The sequence below is a fragment of the Portunus trituberculatus genome, chromosome 50 (genome assembly GCF_017591435.1).
Source record: "Portunus trituberculatus isolate SZX2019 chromosome 50, ASM1759143v1, whole genome shotgun sequence".
In the NCBI taxonomy this organism is placed as follows: domain Eukaryota; kingdom Metazoa; phylum Arthropoda; class Malacostraca; order Decapoda; family Portunidae; genus Portunus; species Portunus trituberculatus.
In genome coordinates this window covers 21,338,918-21,365,915 of record NC_059304.1, presented here as the reverse complement: position 1 = coordinate 21,365,915, position 26,998 = coordinate 21,338,918, and the positions used below count along the sequence as shown (strand labels likewise).

At 43.3% G+C, this 26,998-nt stretch overlaps 1 protein-coding gene across 5 annotated transcripts in view; it reads left to right on the top strand.

The window, feature by feature from the left end:
- The window catches only part of LOC123499735 (glutamate receptor U1-like), a 56,297-nt gene that overhangs the window by 21,500 nt on the left and 7,799 nt on the right, over positions 1–26,998 (top strand). For 2 of the 5 annotated variants that reach the window (XM_045248165.1, XM_045248166.1), the window contains exons 2-7: positions 12,386–12,544; positions 17,604–17,779; positions 19,182–19,294; positions 22,494–22,641; positions 25,987–26,090; positions 26,262–26,352. In XM_045248165.1, the coding sequence (XP_045104100.1) occupies positions 12,386–12,544; positions 17,604–17,779; positions 19,182–19,294; positions 22,494–22,641; positions 25,987–26,090; positions 26,262–26,352 (791 nt within the window). The remainder of the gene's footprint in view (positions 1–12,385; positions 12,545–17,603; positions 17,780–19,181; positions 19,295–22,493; positions 22,642–25,986; positions 26,091–26,261; positions 26,353–26,998) is intronic. The other 3 variants (XM_045248169.1, XM_045248170.1, XM_045248167.1) reach the window with 2 other exon arrangements.

The window sequence follows — 26,998 nt, the reverse complement described above, 5'->3', positions numbered from 1 at the left end:
AATAAGAAAAGAAAGAAGGGATGAAAAAAGATAGAGAGCGATTATGGTATGTAGAAAAGAGAAAAAAAAGAAAGGAAATGAGAGAAAAGCGGAAAGAAGAGAAATATAGAAAAGTGTGTACAAGGAATGAAAAAAAAAACGAAAACTATAAGATAAAAGAAGGAATAAAAAGCAAGAATAACATAGAAAAGAGAGAAAGAAGTGAAGGTAACAGGAGAGAGCGGAAAGAAGCTAAATATAAAAGAACGGGAATAAGAAATGAAGAAAAAACGAAAAAAGAAATGAAAAAAGAACAAGAATAATGAAAAGAAAGAATAAAAAGCAAGAAAAACATAGCAAAGAGACAAAGAAGTGAAGATAATAGGAGAGAGCAGAAAAAAGCAAATTATATAAGAATGGGAACAAAAAATGAAGAAAAAACGAATAAGAAATGAAAAAGAACAAAAATAATGAAAAGCAAGAATAAAAGCAAGAATAACATAGAAGCAGAGAGAGAGAGAGAGAGAGAGAGAGAGAGAGAGAGAGAGAGAGAGAGAAGAAAAAAGCGAAATATAGAAGAGTGAAAAGAAATAAAGAAGAAACGAACAAGAAATGAAAAAAAAAAAATAATGACACAGAAATGAAGGTAACAAACAGGAAAGAGCGGAAAGAGGCTAAATATAGAAGAAAGGGAACAGAAAATGGAAAAAAACGAACAAAATGAGAAAAAAATGAAAAGAATATAGAAGAACAGGAAGACAAAATGAAAAAGAAAAAAAGAAAGAAAATAAATTAAATGAAGGAACAAGAACACATAGAAAATAGATAAGGAGGTAAAGGTGACAGGAGAGACAGGAAAGAAGTGAGGAATTTGCAGCGATAAGGTGAGATGCGAAGGTTGTAGTGAGCTCTCCCATCCATCAGATTTATAGCGTAATGAGAGGGCAGCCGCGATGCATCACCAGCTGTAACTCAAGAGGGAGGGGCGCCGCAGGGAAGGGATCTGTGTGGTGGGAAGTAATGGGAGGTAAATGGTGCTGTACTACTTACTTTACGGCTCCTGGCACTGTTCCGGCACTGTACCGGGGCTGTCCTGGCACTGTGCTTCTCCTGTCCCTCCCTCCCATCCTCTCTCTCTCTCATTCTGTTCGTGTTTGACTGTTTTCTGTGCCTTGCTGTGTGTGTGTGTGTGTGTGTGTGTGTGTGTGTGTGTGTGTGTGTGTGTGTGTGTGTGTGTGTGTGTGTGTGTGTTATTTTACTTTTTTATGTGTAGTTTGTTTTTCGTTTGTTGTTTTATATGTTAGGTTGGTTGGTTGGTTGGTTGGTTGTTGTTGTTGTTGTTGTTGTTGTTGTTGTTGTTGTTGTTGTTGTTGTTGTTGTTGTTGTTGTTGTTGTTGTTATTGTTATTTTCATCGTCAGCACCTTACTTGACGTCCAAATGCGCCTTTACACACACACACACACACACACACACACACACACACACACACACACACACACACACACACACACACACACCTGCCCCCTCAGTGTGACACACTTACGCAAGCAGACACCCCACACAGCCAGGCAGGAGCCAGCTGGGGTATTATCTCTCTCTCTCTCTCTCTCTCTCTCTCTCTCTCTCTCTCTCTCTCTCTCTCTCTCTCTCTCTCTCTCTCTCTCTCTCTTTCTCTTTCTCTCTAGCCTCGCCCCAGGGAGTGGTTTATCAAAGTGATTATGTCTTCATGCAGCGAAATGAAACCACAGTGAATGTTGTAAGAGAGAGAGAGAGAGAGAGAGAGAGAGAGAGAGAGAGAGGGGAGGGGAGGGGAGAAAATAAGTAGATAGATCAACAAAATTAATATTCTCTCTCTCTCTCAAAATTAATATTTCTCTCTCTCTCTCTCTCTCTCTCTCTCTCTCTCCACAAACACACACACATTATTAAAGAAAAACTACTACACACACACACACACACACACACACACACACACACACACACACACACACACACACACACACACACACACACACACACACACACACACACACACAACGCGTAGTGTAGTGGTTAGCACGCTCGAGTTACGATCGAGAGAGTCCGGTTCGAGTCCCGGTAAGCGGCGAGGCAAATGGGGAAGCCTCTTAATGTGTGGCCCCTGTTCACCTAGCAGTAAATAGGTACGGGATGTAACTCGAGAGGTTGTGGCCTCGCTTTCCCGGTGTGTGGAGTGTGTTGTGGTCTCAGTCCTACCCGAAGATCGGTCTATGAGCTCTGAGCTCGCTCCGTAATGGGGAAGACTGGCTGGGTGACCAGCAGACGACCGTGGTGAATCACACACACACACACACACACACACACACACACACACACACACACACACACACACACACCTTTTAAATAGATACATACACACACTATTCATTTTAACACACCTATTAATTGCACACACACACACACACACACACACACACACACACACACACACACACACACACACACACACACACACACACACACACACACACACACACACACACACACACACACACACACACACACACACACACACACACACACACACACACACACACACACACACACACACACACACACACACACACACACACACACACACACACACACACACACACACACACACACACACACACCCTTGATATACCGATACCCTTCACTTTCCTTGCCTTTCCCCGTCTCTCTTCCCCTCCCCCCAGCCACTCCACACGCTATGAGCCGAGACACGGAGTTACTGCCACGAGGTAGATGAAGAGGAGCAACACGAGAAGGGCTGTCTGGCTTGCTAATGGAATAGTTTGCCTGGCTGTCTTATGTGTCCAACCTGCTCTGCGTGTGTGGCGGTAGTTAAGAGAAGAGAGCCTCGGGTCCTGTTCCTGTGGATGTGCTTGGTGATTGTGTGTGTTTGCTTGGTGATTGTGTGTGTGTGTGTGTGTGTGTGTGTGTGTGTGTGTATATGTTGGGCTGTGATTGGTGAGTGCGTTGTGTTGTTGGGGGTTCTGTAATTGGTGATTTGGTATGTTTGGATGTGTGGTGTGTGGTGGTGGTGGTGATTGGTGATTGTGTGTGTGCGTGTTTGGCTGTGATTGGTGAGTGTGTTGTGTTGTTGGGGAGTTCTGTTATTGGTGATTTGATATGTTTGGATGTGTGGTGGTGGTGGTGGTGGTGGTGGTGGTGGTGAAGAGGAAATATGCTGAGGTTTCAATCTTTATTTTTCTTCTTTTTTGTGTGTTTTTGCTCTTTTCTTTTCTTTTTCTTTTCTTTATTTCTTATAGGTTAGGTGAGTTTTTTTTGTGCTTGATTGTGGGTTGGGAGTGTGAAGAGAGTTGTTTGTTTGTTTGGTTGTTGTTGTTGTTGTTGTTGTTGTTGTTGTTGTTCTTGTTTACACTATATTTCACTTTCCTCACTCTTCTTACTCATTCATTCTGGTTATCTTGTATTTTTTTCAAGCAACCATCTCTCAACAGAAAAGAAAAAGAAAGAAAGAAAGAAAGACAGATCGACAGATAGATAGATAGATAGACAGATAGATAGACAGATGGATAAAGAGATAGATAAGTAGATAGGTAGACAGACAGATAGATGGATAGAGAATTTCACAGTCCGTATATCAACACTCTTCAAAGGCCATAAAGACAGAACAGTCAAGCTCTCATGGGTGTTTGGTCCCCACTGATGGCACAGAATCCACTTCAAATGATCAACAAAACCATTTAAAAAAACACCATTAGAAAACACCTTGTAACATTTTAATAGACGTGATGCCAAGACGCTCCAAGAAGTCTATGAAGGGACACAAACATTACCATTAATAAAAACAAGACAAAATATCAGAACAAAATATAATAGAAGATGCAAGAAAACATTAGGCCTATACAAAATACATATGCCTATATCTACCCATACACCATAAATCTAATACTTCAAATCCCTTACCAAACTGCAGACTCTATTTCATTCATTCATTCTCTATTAACCCCTTCAATACTGTGACACAATTTTTACCTTGCGATTTGTGTATCATTAGACCATTTCATTGACATTAGGAAGGGTCTATGGAGGTCGGAAGATTAATTGCCGGAGTCTTCACTATTTCAATCCCCACACACGAGTTTCTGAAGCTGTATAAAATCAAATAATGAGCAGAATGAATATGCAAACGCGTCCATTGCACTGAAGGGGTTAAAGAACAGAAAAAAATCCTTCCTATCTTCAAATCTATCAAACTTCAACCTATTACTCCTTGTCCTATCCTTAGTGCTGGTGGTGGTGACTTGGTAGTGTGTGGTGTGTGGTGTGTGAAGTGTGAAGTGAGTTTGTGTGGTTGTGTGGAGTGGAGTGGGAGAGTAAATTGGCGTGATTTCTTCTTGCGTGTGTTGAAATGATGACAGATGTGTGTGTGTGTGTGTGTGTGTGTGTGTGTGTGTGTGTGTGTGTGTGTGTGTGTGTGTGTGTGTAGTAGCGTGTTTGTACAAGTGCATGACGTATTAGTAACCTGGAGAGTGATTACTGTTATGAGAGAGAGAGAGAGAGAGAGAGAGAGAGAGAGAGAGAGAGAGAGAGAGAGAAAGCAAAACAATAACACGCTTTAATTTCTGCTAGTGGTGTGAGAGGGCGGGGACAGGGCGGGGACGGGGCACGGACAGAGGAGGAGGAGACAAGAGTGGAGAGTGACATGCAGGGGACGACACGCAGTGAAGTACGTATTTATCGATCAGTTAGCGTGTGTCGGGGCGGCGTGATTCCCTCCCAGCACAGTGAGGAGGCGGACACCTGGATGGGAGCCTTTGTCCTTTGTTGCTTCTGATTATGCAATGCGCGAGTCACTCCAAGGCCGAGTTCTTTTTATCTTCTCTTGTACTTCTTATTCCTCGTATAAGGGAGAGAGGAGGATTGATAGATGAATAGATAGATTGATTGATTGATAGATAGATAGATAGATAGATAGATAGATTAATAGATAAATAGTAGATAGATAAATGGATGAATAGGTGGATGGATGGATGGAGAGAGAGAGAGAGAGAGAGAGAGCAGTTCATGATTCCTAAGACCGTGGGGGTATTATGCACACACACACACACACACACACACACACACACACACACACACACACACACACACACACACACACACACACACACACACACACACACACGTTCCCTTTTGATATACTTAAATCTAACCTACACGATTTTTCCAGGAACCATTTACATGTGTGTGTGTGTGTGTGTGTGTGTGTGTGTGTGTGTGTGTGAAAGACTGGTAGCAGCGGTCAGTATTAGTAGCAGTAGTAGCAGTAGCAGCATCTCACTCGTCCTCTCATTTGGTGTTTCGGAAGTTCATCGCTCTGAGACATGAGAGGTAAAGTGAGCACAAACACCTGTCATTTCACGCCCTCCTGTTCCCGCCAGACAAGTACGGCTCGTATTCTCAAACACTTCCATGCTTCACTTCACTATTTCAAGAGAGTTTATTTAGAGTGACATGATTCTTAAGGTGTTTTTTTACGGTTCTAGAGGCAAAGTGACAAGATTTCTACATTATAAACTGGAGAAACACTAGAAAACCCTGCTAATCATCTCTGTGGCCTTGGAAAACAGTCGTGGTGAGAGCCAAGCGTTTCTGAATACGCAATTAAGGACTCTGCATTACATCAGCTGTGTCTTTAATTTTTCCCGCAGCTGTCTTCATGAATCGCTGTGCTAGGAAGGAGAGAAAGACTACATTATTCACAGACTCACTTTTGTTTCACTCTTCCACTTTGCTTGTTCTTCTCTTGACTTGGTGCTTATTCATTTCACTGCGTTGGCTTTGCCTCTTCTCATTCAGTCTCCGTGTCACTGTCTTTGTCAATGGAGTTCCGTGAGGGAGTTGTGTATCTATATGTCTCTGTCTCTTGCATCTCTTGATTAATGTGGCTCTGTATCTCTTATTGGAGTTTCGCGAGGAGGCTTCTGTATGTCTCTGTGTCTTCTGGTCGTCTTTCTCTTGGTCTGCTGTGTCTGCCTCTTGCTTGAGGTTGTTGTGTGTTTCCTGCACCTCTTCTTGACTAGTGTGGCTCTGTATCTCTTATGGAAGTCCCGTGAGTGGGATTTGTGTGTGTGTGTGTGTGTGTGTGTGTGTGTGTGTGTGTGTGTGTGTGTGTGTGTGTGTGTGTTTCACTGTTTGATCTGCTGCAGTCTCTGATGAGACAGCCAGACGTTACCCTACAGAACGAGCTCAGAGCTCATTATTTCCGATCTTCGGATAGGCCTGAGACCAGGCACACATCACACACCGGGACAACTGGGTCACAACTCCTCGATTTACATCCCGTACCTACTCACTGCTAGGTGAACAGGGGCTACACGTGAAGGAAGACATATCCAAATATCTCCACCCGGCCGGGGAATCGAACTCCGGTCCTCTGGCTTGTGAAGCCAGCGCTCTAACCACTGAGCTACCGGGTGTGTGTGTGTGTGTGTGTGTGTGTGTGTGTGTGTGTGTGTAATAATAATAATAATAATAATAATAATAATAATAATAATAATATATGGTTTATTAGGTTGGCAATGTAAAAAATTACAGTGAAAATGTACAGGGGGGAGGGACATTAACACAATGAACTAAAAATGCTTAACCTAACTATGGATCTAACTTAACCTAAAAAGCACTTATTTATTTAAGACTCGCACAATGTGTGTGTGTGTGTGTGTGTGTGTGTGTGTGTGTGTGTGTGTGTGTGTGTGTGTGTGTTCTGGTCTCTAGGCCCGCTGTGTGTCTCTGTGTCTCGTTTTTTGTGTCTGTGTGTTTGTAATCTTGCCTCACCTGACTTTACCTGGACTGGCCTGGCTTACCCGTGAGCTAATGCATTAATGTTTCGTGCGCGAGTGTTGTGATGTGGCTGTAATCTGTACATCGTGTTGGTGGTAAGGCTTGCTATCTCCTTTTGGTTACTACATGCAAATCATTCCTTTTCCCTTGACACGACATGTAAAAAGTAGGTAGAAAGAAACACCTCCATCACGCAAAGCACCTTCCCTCTCCCTTTTGCTCCCGCTACTGACGTCACTGCCTTCCTGTTAGCGTCATTTATATTCACTGGCCATCTCACGAACACCACGACCGTGACTTCGCATGTTGGAGCACACACAGGGAGACAGACAGATAGATAACCAAACACACAGACACACTTTAGCATTAACTCCTCACTAACTCATCCTTCGCTCCCTAACATGACTTCACTATCACCGCCACACGTCACATGCACTCATACTTAACCTCGTGACTCGCTACCAACTCCTCAACTTTCAGGCCTGAGCTATACTATCATTATCCGTGCTTCCACCTCCTCCACCACTGCCTTTACTCTATCGCCACCACTCAGCGCCCGCCTACACCTGTCATTTGGCATCACTTTACCCCCTGAACCGTGACTGTGCTTTTATGGCATTCCTGTGTTGGTGCCTGGTTGTTTTCGCCCCTCACGCAATTCTAAGGAAGCAGAATTCTCTCAGCCACTGTAGCTCTGGTCTGATTCATTGTGAGTGTCTCGGTGGGATGAGGTAAAGCTGTTTGGGGGTAGAAAGACAGTGAAGGTGACGAGAGGATGGTTTACGACGACAGGGGAAGGTTAAGTGTTTTGATGTGTGTTATGTGAAACGCGAAGAGATAAAAGAAATGAGAATATGTTAGAAAAGGAGATGAATTTTACGATGGTATTGAAATAAGTAGGATATTTGTTATTTTCTTAAACTAGAGAATAGTGATAATAGTAAGTAAATAAAACAAATTAAAAATAAGTAAGGAACATAAAGCATATGAAAACAAACGCAAAAAATAAAAAAAAAAAAATTGTAGAGTTTTAGCCAGTTATTAGACCAAACTTCAAAAAAGATATTAAAAAGAAGCAGAGAAACATTTTGATAAATCACCACATGGTTTCTCTTTTCAGTCAGACATTAAATGAAAGTATGTCAGAGAAAGAAAAGAAACGAGATGAATACCTGAAAAAAAACCTGCAAGAAAAGACTTCAATGGTATTACTGGAAAGTCTCTCTCTCTCTCTCTCTCTCTCTCTCTCTCTCTCTCTCTCTCTCTCTCTCTCTCCCTGTGAACCAAGTTGTCTTTGCTCTGAGCGTCAATCCGCGTCAGTTCACCTTCTCCGCGTCACGTCAAGCTGGCATTCATTACGGCTCGTGTGTTATTACTGCCAACAACTCCTTCTGTTCCTCCCGCTGCTGCATGCCAGAACAAACACTCGCTTCCCGCACCGACCAATGAGTGGCGGGAAACTTCTGCGTGGCCATAACACACACACACACACACACACACACACACACACACACACACACACACACACACACACACACACACACACACACACACACACACACACACACACACACGAATGCTGTTTGATGTGTCACCTCATCAGTGCTTACACACTCTCGAGACGCCTCCCTGCTCTCTCTCTCTCTCTCTCTCTCTCTCTCTCTCTCTCTCTCTCTCTCTCTCTCTCTCTCTCTCTCTCTCTCTCTCTCTCTCTCTCTCTCTCTCTCTCTCTCTCTCTCTCTCTCTCTCTCTCTCTCTCAGGCCCTTTGAATTATTTCTCCTTGAATCTTGACGACGAACTGAAAGCCTCTTGTTTTTATTTTTATTTCATAGGCGGGAGTGAGGCGAAGGCGAGGCGTGGATGGGCGGGCGGGCGGGCGGACGGGTGGGTGGGTGGGTGGTTGGGTGGGTGGGTTGGGTGGGTGGATGGGCGGTAAAAGATGGTCGCGGTTTCTCATCGTCCATCATTCATGTTCGCAGAGGCGTCACCGAGGTCTTCTTCTTCTCCCTCTTCTTCTTCCTCCTCCTCCTCCTCCTCCTCCTCCTCCTCCTCCTCCTCCTCCTGGTAGTGGTGAGAATGTAAAATTTAAAGTGTTATATCGTCTTTGGGCATGGAGAGAGAGAGAGAGAGAGAGAGAGAGAGAGAGAGAGAGAGAGAGAGAGAGAGAGAGAGAGAGAGTGTGTGTGTGTGTGTGTGTGTGTGTGTGTGTGTGTGTGTGTGTGTGTGTGTGTGTGTGTGTACGTCATCGAATCATGCACAATAATGGCGCTCTTCATCACTTACAAGATAATTACGTGACATAAAGGGAATCAAAAAGTGTGTGTGTGTGTGTGTGTGTGTGTGTGAGAGAGAGAGAGAGAGAGAGAGAGAGAGAGAGAGAGAGAGAGAGAGAGAGATTCATAAGTAAGAGCAGACAGCCTCGAGACCATTAATACACAAGCTGAAAACATGTTCTTCAATACACAGTAAAATAAAGAATAATAATGAGATTGAAAATGCACCTTAATCTCTTCACTGCTAGGACACATTTCTACTTTAAGATCTGTGTGCGATTAGTCCATTTTATTGACATTAGGAAGGGTCTATGAAGGTCAGAAGATTAATGGCCACAGTCTTCACTATTTCAATTCCCCACATGTGTTTCTGAAGCTGTATGAAATTACCCAATAGTCAGCAGAATGAATATGGAAACGCATCTTTTTTTTTTTTTATACCATGTGGGCTTTTCACGGGAATTTATGGGCTAAAGGGGATACTTTTTGGAGTACCTCCTATCTCAAAATCCACCCTGTAGGAAACCATTGTCCCATGTGAGGAAGCCCAACCTACACTCGGACCGTGGACAGGATTCGAACCCTTGCGCTTGGAGACCCCTCTGACCGCAAAGCACGCAGGTTCCACTGTACCACGGTCTGAAGAGGTTAAGGAATCCATCACAGCCTAAGGAAAGAAGCAGGAATCTATTAGGCCTACTGTGGCAGTCTCTATATGAAACACACATGCCTACACCTACACTCCACTTGTCACTCCCATCATTAAGTGTATCTGTTATTTAACCCCTTCAGTACCATGACGCGTTTCCATATTTATTCTGCTTACTATTTGGTGATTTTTTAAAGCTTCCGAAACTCATGTCGGGGATTCAAATAGTGAAGACTGAGGCCACTATTCTTCTGACCTCCGTCGACTCTTCCTAATGTCAATAAAATAGTCTAATGATACACAAACCTCAAGATAGAAATGAGTCCCAATACAGAATGGGTTAAACTTCTATTCACTAGTCTTACTTTTTATGCAAGAGGAGAAAACTGGCCAAGGACAACAAAAATGAATTAAACAGAAAGGCCCACTTACCTGCCAGTCCAATATTTAAACCTCTCTTCACTGGCCAAGGACAACAAAAACAATTAAACAGAAAGGCCCACTTACTTGCCAGTCTAATATGTAAACCTCTCTTCACTGATCAACGACAACAAAAACAATTAATCAAAAAGGCCCACTCACCTGCCAGTCTAATATTTAAACCTCTCTTTATTCTATTGTAATATTTAACTCCCTAAGCTTTCTAAAACTGATATACAAGCAGAGGCCAAGATTGGACGTCAGGAAATACACATTCTGCTATAGGGTAGCAAACAATTGGAATAGCCTCCCAGACACTGTGGTTGATGCCAGAACAGTATTGGAGTTTGAAAGGAAACTGGATAGGGTGTGGAAGTGTCAAAAAAAAAAAAAAAAATGGGACTATACAGCCTTGAATTAACAAGGCCACAACGACCACTGATATGTAACTGGCCACCCTATGAGGATCCCCACTGACACACTACAGATATTAGAGCTTTGTTTTTAGCGACTTAGAGCTGGAGTCACACGCTTACTCTTTGGTCTCTTCCAGATATCTACTATGAAACTGTGAAACTATTTTTATATTCAAACCTTTTTTCGCTATTCTAGTATTTCAACCTCTCTTCTTTTTATTGTAATATTCAAACCTGTATGCTTTCTTTTCTTATATTCAGACCTCTCTCTCTCTCTCTATTCACTATTCTAGTATTTCAACCTCTATTCGCTATTTCAATACTTGATTCTCTCTATTCACTCTGTTGTAATATTTAAACCTTTTTTATGCATTTTAATCTAACATCTAAACCACTCCATTCACTCGATTCTAATATATAATCCTCTCTTCTTTTTCTCTTCTCATATTCAAATCTCTTTATTCTCTCTCTATCTCTTATATTTAAATCTCTGTTCTCTCTCTATTCATATTCAAAGCTTTCTGTTCTCTCTCATCTCATATTTGAACCTCTCTCTTCACTTTATTCTAATATCTAAACCTCTTAATTCACTTTATCCTTTTATTGAAACCTCCCTCTATTCACTCTAATCTAATGTTCTAGTCAGTCTTACCAGTTCCTCTTTCGTACGCTCCCAAACGATAACAAAAAAGTATAAAAGAATAGCGGCCTAATTTCATTGTGGAACCTGATCGCAGCTGAAGTCCTTTTGTTGGTTGGCTAGCAAATGAGAAAGGGAGACTGTGAAAACTACCTGATACTTTAGAGACGGCTGTAAAAGCAAAAAAAAGAAGAATATGGAAGTAGTATGTGATAAAGGGAAGGTGAGCCAAACAGCAGACAGCATACTCCATCCATGAATTCCCCTTCAGTATTGGAACACATTTTGACCTTGAGATTTGTGTAAGTTTAAACCATTGTATTGCCATTAGGAAGGATCTATGGAGGTCAGAGGATTAATGGCCAGAGTCTTCACTATTTTAATCCCCCACATGAATTTCTGCAGCTGTATAAAATCACCAGATAGTAAGCAGAATGAATATGGAAACACGTCGTGGTACTGAAGGGGTTAAGACTGATTTGCCTGGTGCAGTAATAATAGAAGCTAGTAGCACCCCAGCCCCTCTTTATGTTGTTAATTGCACTGATTGTGTACTGCCATAGAGAATATTGAGTGGGGAGGAGCAGGAGCAGTATAATTGGGTGGGGGGGGGAGGGAATGAAGAGATAAAGGGAGGGTTGAAAATATAGTTAATTGTATACAAGAGGCTCCATTTAAGGTTTGAGCATCTTAGAGGGTGTCTGTGGTAAGGTGGTGTGTTGATTTGTATGGGGATGGTTCATTAGGTTACCAGAGAGTAGAGAATGCCTGATTGTAGGTGAAGGAGAGGCGATGAGGGGTGAATATTTAAGCTATCTACGTAGTTATTCTCTCTCTCTCTCTCTCTCTCTCTCTCTCTCTCTCTCTCTCTCTCTCTCTCTCTCTCTCTCTCTCTCTCTCTGTCATCGAAGTTCTTTTGTTTCTATGTAAATTGCAGTTCTGTCTCTTTTTCCTTGCCTTGCCTCAAATACATAACTTTTTCTCTATTTTGGTGTATCATTTTCTATTATTATTCTTATTTCTATTCTTCCTTTGTTTTATGTACTTCATTTGTTTAAGCGGATATTCTAATTTACGTAACCCTTCTCTCTCTCTCTCTCTCTCTCTCTCTCTCTCTCTCTCTCTCTCTCTCTCTCTCTCTCTCTCTCTCTCTCTCTCTTTTTTCCCACCTTCAGTAGTGGTACACGATCACCTCTTTGACTTCTCACCGTCGGGAATCCGCCAACAAGACCTCCACGCCAAGACCGCTCTCGCCTCCATCACCGCCTCCCTCAACCTCACGCTGGCCTACCACTTCGTCGAGCGCAAAGCCTTCCCGAAGAAGAGCATTGTGGGTGAGTGCTGAAGGAGGAGACAATATCAGTACAACATTGATTCCTTCCCTTCTTGATTTGTTAGCGTTAATGAGAGAGTGTGTGTGTGAGTGGTGTATGTAAGCAATCGTTGTGTGTTTTTTGTTACCCTACGTCTGAATGTAAATGCTACGTTGGCACATGTGGATAGTAGCGAAGGGAAAGTAAGTATGTGCGTGTATCATCATTATCATCGCCGTAAATTGGTGTGTCCTCCCTCCCGGTGTCTGCTTCTATTTTCATTAAGCACCTTTTAGGGATTATTCACGTCAGTGCTCGGTGGACTGGTGGATGCCATGCGTTATCGTGTGGGAGTCCGTTAAGGCAGTGTCTAAAAGATGCATTATGCTGCAGAAAGTGACGAATAGTACATGTATGTCACGTCCCTGTAGCACTGTCAGCCAGCGCCACAGGTAAGTATTCGTTGAAGGAAATGAGAGGGAAAGTTGACGTTTCCATATGACTCATTCAGTGAGGTACATAAGTATACCTGTAGAAGACTGTATCATGCTCCGCCTTTACCCATGCAATAGATCAAGAAAATACCTGTAGGAGGTGAGGATGAAAGAATGTAACATGTTTTATGAATTTCCTTCAGTGTGTGGATATGGGTGTCTGTTGGTGGCATCGTGAATTATTCAGTCATAATTTAGACAAGTTCCAGATCTTTGCAATGTGTCGCAATGAGGCGAGTGATATCAGCTGTCACGTAATTTACCGATAAACATTGCACAATGATAGTATGGATGTATTAAATGCCATCCAAAGTAATACACTGCGTGACACCGTGCATTGCTGGGCAGGGAAGAGGAGAGAGGCCGGCAGGAAATCAGCTGATTGCCATTCCTTCACACATACTTTCCTTCTGAGACAGTGACACTGAATGCTCAGATTGTATTAATCAGTTCATAATTAATGTGGAGTGTGTGGATGTGGTGTTTCCCCGCCATGGACAACCACCTGGCCCGGCCGCTGTATCTTTATCTCAGGGCCACCTCGGCTGAACAACGCCTTTAGATGCATAAATATGTGCGTAGAATGTTTTCGATATACATTAACTTGTATTTTCACCTCAAGCAATAACCGCTGAAACTATTGCTGCATCCTGCATCTGTAGAGGACGGTAAGGGGAAATGCATCACGTCCTTGCACCGCCATCAAGGAGACCAAGGATATTCAAATATAGAGTAAAACTGCAGAAGGCGGTGAAGGAAGCTGCAGTACATAACATATTTCTCTGCATTACCACCAAGCAAAGGCCAACAGAGAACCACCCACTACTGCAGAAGGCGACGAAGGAGAATATATAATAATCCTGCATCACCGCCAAGCACCACCACCATCACCACCACCGCACATTGCAACAAGCGGCGAAACGAAACGAACCACAACACAATATTCCATTTTTCAAACACGCCATGAATTTATGAACAACCTCGCTCCACGTCAGTCATTGCGGTGACAGTGCGTGCGTGAGTGTGGCCATTTAAAACGTATCTCATTAATGTAACGGTACAAAACACTGCACCTCGGAGTAGTACCTTCGATTACCGCCTCCTGTGTCTTGGGAAACAGGTGGAGCAGCGAGAGGGAGTGGCAGAGGGAGGGGAGATGGTGAGTGGGAATTAAAAAAGCAGTGTGTAGGGGAGGTGAGGCTAGCAGGTGTACGAGGGAGTGAAGAGGTTGTGTGTCTTTCATGCTAGCCACTATTACTGCTGATGGGGAGGGCTGGGAAGATCAGGGCATGTTCAGTGGGGAAGGTTAGGTATTCATTAGGAAGGAAGGAACACGAAGAGAGAGAACACGGCTGCAAATTTGATGGCCTCTTTGATGAGTTGATTTCTCTACGCTCTACTGCCACCCGAACTGTGACAGCATTGCAAAGGAAGAACCGGATAATCCTTACACTATAAATAAACTGTCTGATGTCACTGTGCTACGCTCCATTGTTCTATGACGATATGTTAAATGAAAACTAGTAAAAATGCTTGGCTGTTCTTATATTACAGCAACCGCAACATTTATAACCACAACAATATGGAAAAAGAAATGAAAGAGGAACCTTGATTAATTTATATAACCGTAGGAAACAACTCTGCTATAATTCTTTACTTATATTTTAGAGAACCCGTACTCGAGTAGGCCTTTTTTTTTTTTTTTTTTTTTTTTTTTGCCTTTGGCTGGCCTTCTTTCCTGCATAAAAAAAAATAAATAAAATAAATAAATAAAAAGAAAGAGATCATAACGTGCAATAACATATGTACGAGATAGAATTAATGTTTTATATACGACCATAGTCTCTATTAACGAACAGATAAACATTTCTTGGTGTGGTAACAAGATAATGAGCCGTGCGTGCATAGAGAGGACGGAGGAGACGCGCCGTGTACAGGAAAGAGGAAAGCAAGAGAGGACTTAAAGGTGTGTGTGTGTGTGTGTTTCACTAGTTTGATCTGCTGCAGTCTCTGACGAGACAGCCAGACGTTACCCTACGGAACGAGCTCAGAGCTCATTATTTCCGATCTTCGGATAGGCCTGAGACCAGGCACACACCACACACCGGGACAACAAGGTCACAACTCCTCGATTTACATCCCGTACCTACTCACTGTTAGGTGAACAGGGGCTACACGTGAAAGGAGACACACCCAAATATCTCCACCCGGCCGGGGAATCGAACCCCGGTCCTCTGGCTTGTGAAGCCAGTGCTCTAACCACTCAGCTATCGGACGTGTGACATGTGACAGTGCGTGCGTGAGTGTGGCCATTTAAAACGTATCTCATTAATGTAACGGTACAAAACACTGCACCTGTGTGTGTGTGTGTGTGTGTGTGTGTGTGTGTGTGTGTGTGTGTGTGTGTGTGTGTGTGTGTGTGTGTGTGTGTGTGTGTGTGTGTGTGTGTGTGTGTGTGTGTGTGTGTGTGTGTGTGTGTGTGTGTGTTCAGGTGCATCAGTAATTCGTATCCATGTCCGAGAAAGGGGGAAAAAAAATATTAATTCTAATAGAGCCGCTGATGTGGTGACTGGCGGCGAACAATGAGGCGCCAACAGCAGCAGCAGCAGGAGGAGGAGGAGGAGGAGGAGGAGGAGGAGGAGGAGGAGGAGGAGGAGGAGGACGAAGAATAGCGTGACTCTCGTAAGGAAGAAAGAATTAGGAACGTGTGTGTGTGTGTGTGTGTGATTCACTGTTTGATCTGCTGCAGTCTCTGACGAGACAGCCAGACGTTACCCTACGGAACGAGCTCAGAGCTCATTGTTTCCGATCTTCGGATAGGTCTGAGACCAGGCACACACCAGACACCGGGACAACAAGGTCACAACTCGATTTACATCCCGTACCTACTCACTGCTAGGTGAACAGGGGCTACACGTGAAAGGAGACACACCCAAATATCTCCACCCGGCCGGGGAATCGAACCCCGGTCATCTGGCTTGTGAAACCAGCGCTCTAACCACTGAGCTACCAGGCCGTGTGTGTGTGTGTGTGTGTGTGTGTGTGTGTGTGTGTGTGTGTGTGTGTGTGTGTGTGCGTGCGTGCGTGCGCGCGTGTGTGTGTACGTGTGTGTACATTTGTTAGTGTGCGTAATAGATAATAGTTCACCATTGTAAGTTAAAGACCTTGAAATGAATGAATACAACACTCATCACAAACTCCAACTATAACAAAAAAAAAAAAAAAAAGACAAGATAGAGAAAAAAGCACAGAACACCAAGCAAGGAAGCGAAGATATGCAGTCCACTTCCTCTTGTTACAGTGATTAGGGTGCAGAAGGGAAGCATGGGCAGAAGACAGTGGTTGCAGCAGCAGTTGTATACCATGAGTGGCATGACAGTGGCTGAGTGACGGGACTGTGACAAGGATGGAGTGTGGTTACCTAGAAATGTCGAGAATTTGATAACGGAAGTCGATGGTGGAATGTGGAGAAGTGTGGAGGAGTTTGGTGGAGTGTGGTGGAGTGTTTCGTGTCCCTGAGTGGGTAGATGGAGAAGTGGAGACACCTGGATGGATTTCGTAAGTGGATATATGAGTAGGTAGATTAATAAAGTAAGCTTAGTACACGTATTATTGTGTATCCATCTCTCCTTGTCGATATTAATGGAGGAGATTAGGTTGGTGGATAGCTGGGTAGGTTTGCAAGTGGATGGGTAAAGTGGTCATAGCATACTGTTTATTCATTTTTCTTCCTATTTCCATTACTGTCCATACATCTTTCATTACACATCACAAAATCTCTCTCTCTCTCTCTCTCTCTCTCTCTCTCTCTCTCTCTCTCTCTCTCTCTCTCTCTCTCTCTCTCTCTCTCTCTCTCTCTCTCTCTCTCTCTCTCTCTCTCTCTCTCTCTCTCTCTCTCTCTCTCTCTCTCTCTCTCTCTCTCTCTCTCTCTCTCTCTCTCTCTCTCAAAAGCATTACTACACATTTATCTCTCCGTACAAACACTATTGAAAAAGACTGGATACGTAGCTAGACTGGAGTGATAGTGACCAACGTACTGCTTGTCCATTTCTCCATATGAATATTACAACATTACCGAGTTTCCATGCTTTACTTACCATTACAATACATCTAACCTGTAACTTGTGGAGACGGAACACGTGAATAGCTAAGAGTGAAGCCAGAACACCATCACGTATTCATATTTTTCAAGCCTATACATCACCAAGCTTCCATATTTTCACATAATACCACTACAAACCCCACCTCTTTCAGCCCAACATACCATTAAACCTCTACAGATCCACATAATACCACATACTCACCTTTTTCAGCCCTACATAGCATCAAAACCACACAACACCACATACCCACCTTTTCCAACCCCATATACCATAAAACCTCCACATATCCACATAACACCACCACATACCCAACCTCTTCCAACCCCAAGTACCATCAAACCTCTACGCATCCACAAGACATCAAATATCCACCTCTTTCAACCCCACATAACACTAAATCTCCACATATCCACACAATAACACCATATACCCACTCGAACCCCACACGAGGGCTTCATACATCTACACGTCTCCTCCATCTAGCGTCCAAGGGCGTTGTGGCTGTGGTGGGCGCTGGCGTGTGTCGGCTGGGCAGGTCTGTGGCGTCCCTGGCCCAGAGTGTGAAGGTGCCCTCGCTAATACTGGAGGTGCTGGAGCCTTGCAAGTATGACCCGCCTCTCCCTGCTGGTGTACCCGTCCTGCCCCTCCACGCTGCCTCGGTAAGTAGAGTACCTGGGATTCTGTGTGTGTGTGTGTGTGTGTGTGTGTGTGTGTGTGTGTGTGTGTGTGTTTGATTGATTGATCTGCTGCAGTCTCTGACGAGACAGCCAGACGTTACCCTACGGAACGAGCTCAGAGCTCATTGTTTCCGATCTTCGGATAGGCCTGAGACCAGGCACACACCACACACCGGTCACAACTCCTCGATTTACATCCCGTACCTACTCACTGCTAGGTGAACAGGGGCTACACGTGAAAGGAGACACACCCAAATATCTCCACCCGGCCGGGGAATCGAACCCCGATCCTCTGGCTTGTGAAGCCAGCGCTCTAACCACTGAGCTACCGGGCCGTGTGTGTGTGTGTGTGTGTGTGTGTGTGTGTGTGTGTGTGTGTGTGTGTGTGTGTGTGTGTGTGTGGATTAGTATTAGGTGTTTGCTCTTGAGTGTTTATTGTGGGTTGCTGTTTCTTCTTCTTCTTCTTCTTCTTATTCTTATTCTTATTCTTATTCTTGTTATTATTATTATTATTATTATTATTATTATTATTATTATTATTATTATTATTATTATTATTATTATTATTATTTTATTTTATTTTTTTCTTTCTTTCTCTTGTCTTTCTTTCTTTATTATCATCATCGTTATTATTTATTTCTGTACTGAAACGAAAGAAGTCAAATTTGGGACACGAACCTTCAACTCACACTTACAACCCACTCTTTCAGCACCGCGTCACAGCATCACCTTGAGTAGCGCCACCTTCATTTCACCCTTTGGCTCACTCCTTGCTCCTCACTCGTTACTTTCTCCTTTTCCTATTTCACTCCAGGAAAAGATCTTCGCAGGTGACACTCCTGCCACTACTGTTAAGAATTTTCCGTGTTCCCACCCAGCCACGCTTACTCTTAACTCTATGATATCCTTGTATTGTTTCTCTCTCTCTCTCTCTCTCTCTCTCTCTCTCTCTCTCTCTCTCTCTCTCTCTCTCTCTCTCTCTCTCTCTCTCTCTCTCTTTTCTTTCCTTCTTCCTAAGTTTATGAATTTTCCGGGTATTCTCCCTCACTTCCTAGTTCTGAAAACGTTTTGATACTTTCTCTTGTGTTTGTATATTCTGGAAGGTCGTGATAGATTCTTCTCTCTCTCTCTCTCTCTCTCTCTCTCTCTCGTTCTTGTTCTCGTTCTCGTTATCGTTCAATTTAACCTTTCCGTGTGTATATGTCAGTACGTATTATTGTATCGGTGTATTTCCCTTCTCTCTATCACCGGAAATACGCAACAGGAACTGGGTCGTCTTAACACCATTTACTCTCTCCTCCCCCCCTTACCCCTCACTCACTCTACCTTCCCCCGTCCCACTCACTCTCTCCCTCCCTCACCCCGCCCTGCTTCACCTGGCCAGATATCGAGGCGCTTCCCGTGTCTGGTGCACGTGACGGTCGCCTGGCTGAGAGACGCCCTGGGCCCGGGAAGCCTCTCAGCCTCCCCCAGCCCGCTCGTCCCGGCCTACCCGAAGTAAGAGATTGGGCTCGTATTCTCAACACTTCTGCAGTTCACCTCCAGTATTTAAAAGGCTTGATCTAAATTTACAGGAGTTTTTAAGGGTGTTTTTACGATTGTAGAGGCAGATTGACAATATTTCTGTTATGAACAGGAGAAGCACTCTTGAAAAATTTTAAGCAATTTTAAGCAACTTTTTAGAGTTCTAGGGGCAGAGTGACAAGATTTCTACATTTTTAACAGAAGAAGCACTTGAAAACCTCGCTAATCATCTTTGTGGCCTTGGAAAATAGTCGTGGTGAGAGAGTAGTGTTTCTAAATATGGAGCCTTGTAGCTTCAAACACCAGTACGCGCCACACATCCACTATGATTTCAAAGGTCTCTAGTTTGTTTAAGATTTAAGTTACATACTCGTAGCTTTAAACATTTCAGCGCTGAACCTCCGCTATGCTTTCAAGGCCCTCTAATTAAAGTTGCACGGGTTTTCAAGGGTGTTTTTAAGGTATGAGTTAAATTGTTAGTTTGAAACACATCTGCGCCGCACCGCCACTATTTTCTATGGCCTTTAGTTGAAGTTGCACAGATTTTTATGTGTGTTTTAACCCCTTCAGTACCAGGACGCGCTTTCATATTTATTCTGGTTACTATTTGGCAATTTTAAACAGCTTCAGATACTCATGTGGGGACTAAAAACAGTAAACACTGGCCATTAATCTTCTGACCTCCATAAACCCTTCCTGATGTTAATAAAATCTAATCAAACCCAAAACTCGTGGTAAAAGTGCGTTCCAGTACTGAAGGGGGTTAAGGTTTACGTAAGAGATTGGTAGCTTGTAATATCTTTACGCCGCACTCTAGTTAAAGTCGCACTGGTTTTTATGAATGTTTTTAAGGTTTACGTAAGGGATTGGTACCTTGAAATATATTTGCGCTGAACTCTAGTTAATGTTACACGGGTTTTTCAGGGTGTTTTTAAGGTTTAAGAGACTGGTAGCTTGAAACACATCTGCACCGCACTCTAGTTAAAATTGCACGGGTTTTTGAGAGTGTTTTTAAGGTTTACGTAACAGTTTGGTACCTTGATTGAAACACCTATCGCGCTGCACTCTAGTTAATGTTGCACGAGTTTTTAGGAGTGTTTTTAAGGTTTAAGCAAGAGACTGGTACCTTGCAACACATCTACGCACCACCTTCACTATTTTCAAAAGCCTCTGCGCCGGCCCGCCACTATTATACCTTCAAAGGGCTTTAGATGAAGTTGCACGAGTTTTTAAGGAAGTTTTTTAAGGTTTAAGAGACTCGTATCTTGTAACATCTCTGCGCCACACCCTTATTACTTTGAAAGGCCTCTAGTTGAAGTCACACGGGTTCCAAGGATGTTTTAAGGTTTTAGTGACAGATTAACAAGGTTTCTGTATCACCACAAGGGGAAACAGTGTAAAGAATTGGATTAGTGGTCTCTGTGGGCTTGGGAGATGCTAGTCGTGTTGAGAGAGAGAGAGAGAGAGAGAGAGAGAGAGAGAGAGAGAGAGAGAGAGAGAGAGAGCAGAGGGTTATGAATATGAGGTCATTGTCGCGTTGTGTACCCTGTTTTTTTTTTTTCGTTCTTATTTTCATTGTTACTGTTGTTGTTGTAATTGTTGTTGATAGTAGTAGTAGTAGTAGTAGTAGTAGTAGTGTTGCTGTTCTTGTTTTATCATTATTATCATTTTTCTTCTTCTTCTTCTTCTTATTATTATTATTATTATTATTATTATTATTATTATTATTATTATTATTATTATTATTATTATTATTATTATTATTATTATTATTATTATTATTATTATTATTATTATTATTATTACTACTACTACTACTACTACTACTACTACTACTACTACTACTACTACTACTACTACTACTACTACTACTACTACTACTACTACTACTACTACTACTACTACTACTGTTATGAATCATTATCTCTTTATCGTTTTCCAACTGTTTCATTGTTTTCCTACAGCATTGTTTTTATAACTAGGATTCCTTATTATCAGAGAGAGAGAGAGAGAGAGAGAGAGAGAGAGAGTAATAAATATCATAAAGCAAAAAGAAATGAGAACAAATGATAAGGGAAAGGAGAAAGGAAGCACAAGAGACAGAAGAGAGGAAGGAATACAACAACACCACCACAAACACGGTGCAGGAAGGAAGTAGGAATATCAGGAGGATATGAGGCGTAAAAACCCTCCATGTCGTAACTCTGGGAAGGAGAAGCAGCTGACGGGGTGACGGGGTGATGGGGTGATGGGATGATGGGGTAACTGGGTGATCGGGTGAAGATATGACGGAGTGACGAGGTGATGGGGTGAATACTGAATAGGTGACGAGGTGAAGGGATGATGGGATGAAGAGATGACGGAGTGACAAGGTGATGGGGTGATGAGGTGATGAGGTGAAGGGATGATGGGGTGAAGGGGTGAAGAGGTGAAGGAGTGACAAGGTGATGTGGTGAATAGATGAAGAGATGACGAGGTAAGGGAGTAATGGGGTGAAGAGATGATGGGGTGATGGGGTGATTTGGTGAAGAGATGACGGGGTGACGGGGTTGTGGGAAGAAGAGATGATGGGGTGACGAGGTGATGAGGTGACGGGGTGATGGGGTGATGTCAAGAGATGATGGAGTGACGGGTTGTGGGCTGAAGAGATGATGGGGTGACGAGATGACGGGGTGATGGGATGACGAGATGACGGGGTGAAGGGGTGAAGAGGTGACGAGGTGACGGAGTGAAGAGATGAAGAGGTGACAAGATGACGGGGTGACGAGGTGAAGAAGGTGACTAAGTGGCGGGGTGGCGAGTTGACGGGCGCCCCTTTAATGCACAAGGATGGGGATTCAAGACACTTTTAACGTTGGGGGGGAGGGAGTGTGTTTTGGGATCTCCTTCTTTAGAGACAAGTGTTTTTTGTAGTAGGTTCTTTTGTATTTATTTTATCATTTTTTTGTCTATTATGTCAGAACAACTTTTAAGTGAAAAAACAACAAAACAAAAAAATCAAAGAAAGGTCCCATTTTCCTCGTCCTCCTCCTCCTCCAACCCCCAGAAAAACCACCTCTCATGTTACACTTCCTCCAATGTTGAGACACTTTCCTATCTTTACTCATCTCGGTCCTCTCAAATCCCCCTCTACCAATCCTTACCATTGAGTAACGCCTCGCCCTGCCCGCAGCCCCAGAGCGGAGTACCTGAGATGCGCCAGGGAGGAGCTGTCTGACGAGGCGCTCCAGGTAGAAGAGGAGGGTACACCGTGGAGGGTACAGCTGGAACGTGCCCGCCGCTACCTCAACGGCCGGAAGCTGACGGTGGCCACGATACAGGTGAAGATGTACACACACACACACACACACACACACACACACACACACACACACACACACACACACACACACACACACACACACACACAGTCGGAGGTTTCAAGACATTTATCTCTTTTCTTTTAGGTAACTCTTCGTCACTGTAAGGGGACTGGCGACTGAGTGGGCCTTTTTTTATTTATTTTTTTTCTTGTTAACTGTGGCCAGTCTTTCCCTCTTACATTAAAAAAAAGCACACACACACACACACACACACACACACACACACACACACACACACACACACACACCCGGTAGCTCAGTGGTTAGAGCGCTGGCTTCACAAGCCAGAGGACCGGGGTTCGATTCCCCGGCCGGGTGGAGATATTTGAGTGTGTCTCCTTTCACGTGTAGCCCCTGTTCACCTAGCAGTGAGTAGGTACGGGATGTAAATCGAGGAGTTGTGACCTTGTTGTCCCGTTGTGTGGTGTGTGCCTGGTCTCAGGCCTATCCGAAGATCGGAAATAATGAGCTCTGAGCTCGTTCCGTAGGGTAACGTCTGGCTGTCTCGTCAGAGACTGCAGCAGATCAAACAGTGAATCACACACACACACACACACACACACACACACACACACACACACACACACACACACACACACACACACGAAATGCATGTTATTTCAGTAATGACACAATGTTGAAAAAAAAAGTACATGGATTACGTGAACTATAATTAGAAACAAGTGTGTAGAGCGGCGGTGACGGTGGTGAGGTAGGGAAGGTTATCGTGTCAGCCGTGCGGTGGATGGGATGAGTTGATTACTGAGCACGGAAGAGGAACAATGAATATGTTCCCAGAAGCATTAGGAGAAAATATAGATAAGAGACAATTACTAGGTGAATATACCCCGCTATGTATCAAGGAAGGGTCATAATCATTAGTGAAGTAACCTACCAATATACAACACTAGGGATCTATATTTTGATACACATCCTGCGCACCTCCACTATTTTAACCCCTTCAGTACCATGACGCGTTTCCATATTCATTCTGCTTACTTTGTGTGATTTTATACAGCTTCAGAAACTTATATGAGGGATTAAAATAGTGAAGACTGTGGCCATTAATCTTCTGGCCTCCATAGACCTTTCCGAATATCAATAAAACGGTCTAATCGTACACAAATCTCAAGGTAAAGATATTTCCTAGTATTGAAGGGGTTAAAAGGCTTTACTTTGAAGGAACACGAGTTTTCAAGTTGTTTTCGTTGTTCAATCTATATGTTAGCACGATTTTTATATTATCATAAGAAGAAATATTGAGAATTTGGCTTATCCCTTATGTAGCCTTTGGAAATACGAGTAGTCATGGTGAGAGAGTAAAGCGTTTGCGAATGCTGGCTTCCCCTCTACTGTTGTTCATCGGGTTCCCTCTCTGTTACGTTCTCTGATCTACCGGGAATCTATCATTGGTTAGGTTTTCCAAGAGTCAGCCAGTAGATCATGGGACTTTTAACTGAAGAGAAAGAGAAAACGATGGAAGTGAACTGTATTTCCAAGAGCCAGTCAGTAGATCAGGACACTTTTGACTGAAGGGAAATAGAAAACAGTGAAAGTTAATGCAGAAGTGTGACTGTATTTCCAAGTGTTCGTACGACATACACTACAGACTGAGGCACCATTTAGTGACACAGTATAATATCACCTTTTAATGTCACTGTACATATATCAGGAGCCACACACACACACAATACAGAAGGCTACACTAATACCTCACAGTCATTCATACACACGTACGGTACATACAACCCTTCACTAAATGACAGAACATTCATACCTCAGAAACCATCCACACAGTACCCACGCTCCCTTAAAGTCTTAGATCCGTATTCAGAAACGCTTTGCTCTCTCTCTCTCCACGACTATTTTCCAAGGCCATAGAATGCTTAGCGGAGTTTTCAAGAGTGTTTCTCCAGTTAATAATGTAGAAATGTTGTCAATCTGCCTCTAGAACTGTAAAAACACCTTAAAAAATTCGTGTAAACTTAAAGCCTTTTGAAATAGGCGAGGTGAAGCACAGAAATGTTTGAGTATACGAGCCTTGAATAAAAACAAAACAAAAAAAAGCAGTAACAGTGAATGGAGAAGATTATTTGACAACCATTCATTCGCTTACACCTTACACCATTAACCTCTTGAGTACCATGACGCGTTTCCGTATTCATTCTGCTAATTATTTGTCAATTTTATACAGCTTCAGAAACGTATGTAGGAGATTAGAATAGCGAAGACTGTGCCTATTAATCTTCTGACCTCCATAGACACTTCCTAATATCAATAAAATGGTCTAATCGTACACAAATCACAAGGTAAAGATGTGTCCCGGTATTGAAGGCGTTAAGCAACATATCTAATGCACTGTCTGTACCTCGCCTCCATAACGGTAGTGCGTGGTGAAATGCTCGTAAACCTAACCTAACTTGACCTAACCTTTTTACCAGCCTAGACGTTTAGTGGCTAAGGTATAGTGACTTGGATAATGGATAGGCAGGTGTAATTATGTGCTTAGTCTGTGTCTCGCTGTTGCTACTCAGTGTGTGTGTGTGTGTGTGTGTGTGTGTGTGTGTGTGTGTGTGTGTGTGTGTGTGTGTGTGTGTGTGTGTGTGTGTTATTGTAAGGTTTGCCTCTATTTTGTTTATTTCCATTCGTTGCCTGTGCTTATGATGGAAATAGCGATATTTTTTTTTTCTTTTCTTCTTTTTTCCCTTTTTTTTTTTTTTGTCTGCTGTGATTTTCCTTTACGATTCTTTCCCTCTGACCATTTCTATAACTTTGTATGTTTTATCTCTCATTGATTTCCCTATCGGTCTGTCTGTCTGTCTGGTCTGTCGGTCTGTCTATATATCTACCCACATGTCTCTTATCCATCTATCTACTTACCTTTCTATTTGTGCTTTCATTTATCTATCTATACCTAACTCTCTATCTTTCTATGTATCTATCCATCCATCTAATTATACCACTCAACTTATTTAACTATTTATCAGTCTCTCTACTTATGTGTCTGCCTACCAACCTGTCTGTCACTTCATCGCTTCATTCAGCTAGGCGAGGTACAGACGATGCATTAAATATGTTGCTTAACGCCTTCAATACTGGGACACATCTTTACCTTGTGATTTGTGTACGATTAGACCATTTTATTGATATTAGGAAGTGTCTATGGAGGTCAGAAGATTAATAGGCACAGTCTTCACTATTTTAATCTCCCACATACGTTTCTGAAGCTGTATGAAATCGATAAATAATAAGCACATCAAACCATCTCCTCACTTACCGACCCACCTCTCCTGTCTCCCACAGCGGGCGCCCTTCGTGAAGCTGGAGATGGTCGGGGAGGAGATCGTCGGGGCCACGGGGTTTTGTATTGAGATGCTGGACGAGATGGCAAGGAAATTCAACTTCACGTGAGTATTGTGAGGGTGCAGGACCGGGAGTAAAGAGAGAGAGAGAGAGAGAGAGAGAGAGAGAGAGAGAGAGAGAGTTGGTATCTATACTCATTAAAATCACCTTGTTACTCTAATGAATTACTTATACAGTCACAGAGTTGGGTAATCCCGCGTCCTGCACTCCCCCAGGTACAGTTTGGTGCTGCCCTATGACGGTAACTGGGGCGCCCCGATGAAGAATGGCACCTTCAACGGCATGGTGGGAATGGTGCACAGGCAGGTATGTGTGGCAGGATGCTGGTACAGTCGAGTCTAGATGTGTGCGGCGTGGTGAACCCCTTCAGTACTGGGATGTTTTACCTTGAGATTTGTGTACGATTAGACCATTCTATTGATATTAGGAAGGGGTAGGGAGGTCAGAAGATTAATTGCCACTGTCTTCACCATTTTAATCCCCCTACAAGTTAGTGAAGCTGTATAAAATCACCAAATAATAACCAGAATGAATAGAGAAACGCGCCATGGTACTGAATGGGTTAAGCCGTGGTACTGTGGAACCATGCCTGCTTTGGGGTCCGAGGGTCTACAAGCGCACGGGTTCGAATCCTGTCTACGGTCCGAGTGCAGGTTGGGCTTCCTCACTCGGGACAACGATTTCCTAGCGGGTGGGCTTTGAGATAGGAGATACCCCAAAAAGTATCTCCTTTAGCCCATATATTCCCGTGAAAAGCCCTCATGGTATAAAAAAAAGAGTGTGTTTAGCGTGTGGCAGTAATGAGTGGTACTGTGAGGAGTGAATGCGTGTTGTGTACCTGTGTGTTAGAGGTGGATGTGGACAGGTGAGGTACGCTGAGGGCTTGTGTACCTGTGTGTTAAAGGTGGATGTGGACAAGTGAGGTAGGCTGAGGGCTGACCTGGATGGGTAC